Genomic DNA, 4,360 nt, shown 5'->3' with positions numbered 1-4,360 from the left:
CAAAGCCAAAAAGGGAGGGGACAAAGGAAGAGAGAGGACGAAAGAACGGGGACAAGAGGGCCAAAGAGAGGGGGGCAAAGGCGGCGAGGACACCAGAGGCCCAAAGAGGCGAAAGGGCACCACAGCAAAAGAAGAGGGGAGACGGAGCAGGAGCGGGGAAGGCGAGGAACAAGAAAAAGACAACAAACGAACCAGGGCCAGGAAGAGGGGCGAAGAGGGCAAAAGGCGACGAACGAAAGCAGCACCGACAGGGAAGCGCGAGGGAGCAAAAAGCGGGGGAGAAAGCACGGAGCGGGGAAAGACCAGGACCCAGAAGGAAAGAGCGCGCAAAGGGGACGCGGACGACCGACAAAGGGGGAGAGGAAGGGGACCGCAAGGCGAGCAGAGAGAGCGAAGGACAGGAGCGACGGAGAAACGCGGGAGGGAGCGGAAGGCGGAGGAGGGCGAAGGAAGACACGAGGCGAAGAAGAACGGGAGGAACGAACAGCCGCACGGAGGGCCGAACAACCGCCGCAGCAAGGGCAGGAGGAAAGAAGGAGGGGGAGCGGACGAACAAGGGGCCGGAGGGGGAGGAAAGGCAAGAAAGGCAGGCGAAAGAACAAAGGAGCACCACAAGGAAAGGCGGGGCGAGAAAAGAGAAGAGCAAGAAGGGAACCGGGCGAAGAGAACACAAAGGGGGGACAAGGGGAGAAAGCCGGGACAGGGGAGGGCGAAGGGCCACACCCAAGGGGGAAAAAAGGCGAAGACGGCGCCACAGGGGAAGACAAAAGCCAAAGAGAAGAAAGGCAAAAAGGCAAACGGAAGGCACGAAGAAGCGAGCCGGAGAAGCAAGGGAAGCCGAAGAAGCAGCGAGGGACGAGAGGGAGGCAGCACAAGAAGAGACGGCGCGACGAGGGGGGGCAAGACAGCCGAACAGGAGGAAGGCGAGAGGGCGGCGGGAAAGCGACGAAGAGGGAGCGGCGAGGGCGGGGAGCGCGGGGAGGGCCGGGACACGGCGGGCGAGACGCAAGAAGCAGGGCAAAGGCGGAGGGAAGAGGGGCAAAAGGGCAGGGCCACGCAGACGCAAAGCAAAGAGCGCAAGAAGACGGGAAGCGGGAAAAGGAAGAAAGGGCACAAAAAGGGCAAAAGGCGCGAAAGGAAAGGAGGAAGGGAAAGCCGAAAAGGGGCGACGGCAAGAAGAGGGCAAAGCGAGAGAGGGGCGAGAACAGAACCGGCGGGAAGGAAGCGCAGCAGGGACAAAGGCAGCCAAAAGAAGGGAGAAAAGGGGAAACAGGCAAAAACCCGCGGGAGAGAAAGCCGGACGAGGCGACGAGCCAGCAGGGGCGCAAACCCCGGGGAAACGGACGAAGGCGACGACGACGGGAAGGAAGAAAGGGCCAGGGGGAAAAGGGGGGAAAAGGCAGGAGAGCACAAGGAGACAAGGAGGGGGGAAGCAAAGAAAGGCCCAGAAAAAGGGGCAAGGCCGAAGCAAAAGGAAGAGCGCGGAGAGGCAACAAAAGGGGAAAAGGCAAAAAGGGGAGCGAAAGAGAGAGCCAACGAGGCGAGGGCAACAAAACCGCAGAGGAAGGGGAAGAAGGCCGAGAAGGGGGGCGGGGAGAGGAGAGCCCGCAGAACAAGAGGGGGCGCGGAGACAAACCAGGGACCAAGGCCAGAGGGGGCGGGGGCAGAGAAGCAAGCAACGAGCGGCGGCCCAACCCGCACCAAAGCAGGAGGCGCAAGGGCGGGAGGAGGAGAAGGCGGGAAGGGGACAAAGCACCGACGCGGGGAGCAGGGGAGCGAGGGGAGGGGGAGGCCAAAAAGGACGAACACAAAAGGACCCAAACAAGGAGGGGGACCGAAAAAGAAGGAAGCGGGGGGCAGGAAGGGGGGAGGGCGAGAGCGGGGGCGCGCGACAGAGGACCGGCAAGAAAGCGAGGCGAGGGGAGGGCAAAGGAGCGAAGGACCAAAAGGAGGGGCGGGGGAAACGAGCGAGAGGGAAGGACAAAAGGAACCGGCGCAAGGGGAAAAAGGGGCGACGAAGGGAGGACGGAGCGGAGGGCGAAGGAGGAAAAGGGAACGGGGGGAGGACAAGGCAAGGGGGCGACAAAGGAGAGCGCGGAGAAGGGGACAAAGGCAAAGGGCAAGGCAAGGACGAAGCGACGAAGGAAGGCGGACGCGGAGCAAGAAAGAAAAAAGAGGGAGGGGGGAGAGGGGAGGACAACAAAGAAGGGGAGGCGGGAGGGCAAAGAAGGCGAAGGAAAGGGGGGGAAGGGCACAGAAGGCGAAAGCAGGGGAAGGGCAAAACCAGCAACAAGCGGGCCAAAAGAAGCGAGGCGAAGGACGACCCAAGAGGGGGGGCAAGAAAAAGCAAGAGGGGAGGCAGGCCAGAAAGGAAACAAAGCAAAGCAGCAGGCAAAGCAAAGCGCAAGAGGCAACAGCAAGACCCGGAAGGCGACGGCACAGGGAGGGAGGGGCCAGGAGACCCAGGAAGGAGAAGGGGGAAGAAAGAGACGGGGGGGGGGGGGGAGGAGGGGCCAGGGACACAGGGACAAGAGGCAGCAAGAAAAAGGAGGAAGGCGGAGCAAAGGGGCCAGAGCGAGGGAAGCGACGGCAAGGCGAAAAGGACAGGAAGAGGGCAACAAGACGAACGAGCGAGGAACAGAGGGGGGAACAGAGGGAGGCAAGCGGACGGCAAGGCACAAGGAAGGGGACAGCAAGGAGCGGGCACGAACGCCGCAACAAAAGGGGGAGCGGAAAGAAGAAAGCGAACACGCAAGGAAGCCGCACGAGGCAGGAGAACAGCCGCCGGCGACCAAAGAGAGGGGGGGCAGAAGCAAAACACGGCGGGCGAGACGCAAAAGCGCAGGCGAAGCCACAAGGCGGAGAACAAAACACCAGAGGAAGGAGGGAAAGGGAGAAAACCCAAGCGCACCGAGGGGCAGACAGGGGGGGGAAAGGGGGGACGGGGGAAGGGAAAGGCGCAAGGAAAGACGGGGGACGAGCGAACGAAGGAACAGGCGGAGGAGAGGCAGCACCAGCAAGGCGGAGAGAAGAGGCAACAAAGCAACCAGGGGGGAGAGAAGAAGCGAGGCACGGGGGGGCGAGGAAAAGCACGACAAAAAAGAGGGGGAAGAAGCGGGAGGGAAGGAGGGCGAACGAGAGGGGGAAGAGAAGGGGGGCAGGAAGGAGAAGAAGCAAGGGAGAGGGGACGCACCAAAGGGAGGCAAGAGCCAAGGGAGACCCGAAAGAGCACGCACACCGACAACGAAAGGGCACCAAGGCAAGAAGAAAGCCAGGAGAGGAACCCGAAGAGGCACCCGGCAACAAGGCACAACAAGGGAAGCACACAAGGGGAGGCCAACAAGAAGGAAACGCGGAGAAGCCAACAAGGGGCCAACCAAAGCGAAAAGGGCGAAGAAGGCACACACACAGGACGGAGGCAGGGGAAAGCCAAGGACGGGAGGAAAGACGCGAGCAGCGACGAGGAACCAACAACAACAAGGGAGGCAAGGGGCGCAGGCGGGCGAGCACAACGGGAGCCAAAAGAAAGGGACGAAGCGGGAGCCGAGCCAAGGGGGAGAGAGGCCAGGCAAGAGGAAGGAGAGCAAGGCAAGCGCAACGACGGAGGGAAACGGGGGCCAAGACCAACGCACCAAAAGGGAAGGGGCACGAAAGGGGGCGGGAGGAACAAAGCAAACGAAGACGGCGGCAGGGGGAGGAAGAAAGCAAGAGGGGGCGAAGGGGAGGCACAAGAAGAAGGGCAGGGAGGGGGAGGAGACAGGCGCCCCGGCGCACGACGCGAAGCAAGCCGGAGAGGCCGAGCAGACGCAGCGCACAAGAAGGGCAGGGAGAGCAAAGGGACGGAAAGAGCGCAGGGCGGAAGGGGGCGGACGGGAAGAAGAAGGGGACGGCGAACAACCACCCGGGGGGAGGGAAAAGACGGGGGGGAGCAAGGCGACAAAGGAAAGAAGGCAGGGGAGGGGGAAAACAAGCGCCGCGAGCGGGGGACGACACCGGGGCAAGGGGCGGAAGGAGGGGGGAGGCACCAAAGGGCGAGGCGAGAAAACCGCGGGAGAAGGCAAGAAAAGAAGCACAGGGGAGGAGGACAAAGGGAGGGGGAGGAGAGGAGCGGGGAAGGACGGAGAAAGCGGGAGGGGAGAAAGGGGCGAAGCGCAGGCAGAACAGGGCGAGAGGAGGAGGAGGGGAGAAGGAAAGGACGGGGGGGACGGCAAGGCAAGCAACGGGAAGAAGGAAGGGGCAGAAAGCAAGCCAAGGACACAAGAGAGCGGAGCAAGAAAGGGGCAGAGAGGGAAAAGCCGCCAGGCAAAAGGCCCAGGAGGACAGCGCAAAAAGGGGAGAAAGAGGAGGAAGGAAAAGACGG

General features: G+C 62.5%; 1 protein-coding gene across 1 annotated transcript; it reads left to right on the top strand.

Annotated features, from left to right (window-relative positions):
- Positions 1 to 80: 80 nt before the first annotated feature.
- On the top strand, positions 81 to 4,302 carry LOC109192663 (filaggrin-like; the record flags this gene model as incomplete). Its single annotated transcript, XM_019343359.1, has 1 exon — positions 81 to 4,302. A coding segment is annotated over one exon (4,222 nt), but the record flags the coding sequence as incomplete, so codon positions are not given.
- Positions 4,303 to 4,360: the final 58 nt, after the last annotated feature.

This window comes from Ipomoea nil, unplaced genomic scaffold (assembly GCF_001879475.1).
Source record: "Ipomoea nil cultivar Tokyo-kokei standard unplaced genomic scaffold, Asagao_1.1 scaffold1819, whole genome shotgun sequence".
Classification (NCBI taxonomy): Eukaryota; Viridiplantae; Streptophyta; class Magnoliopsida; order Solanales; family Convolvulaceae; genus Ipomoea; species Ipomoea nil.
This window is presented reverse-complemented; position numbering and strand designations above follow the sequence as displayed.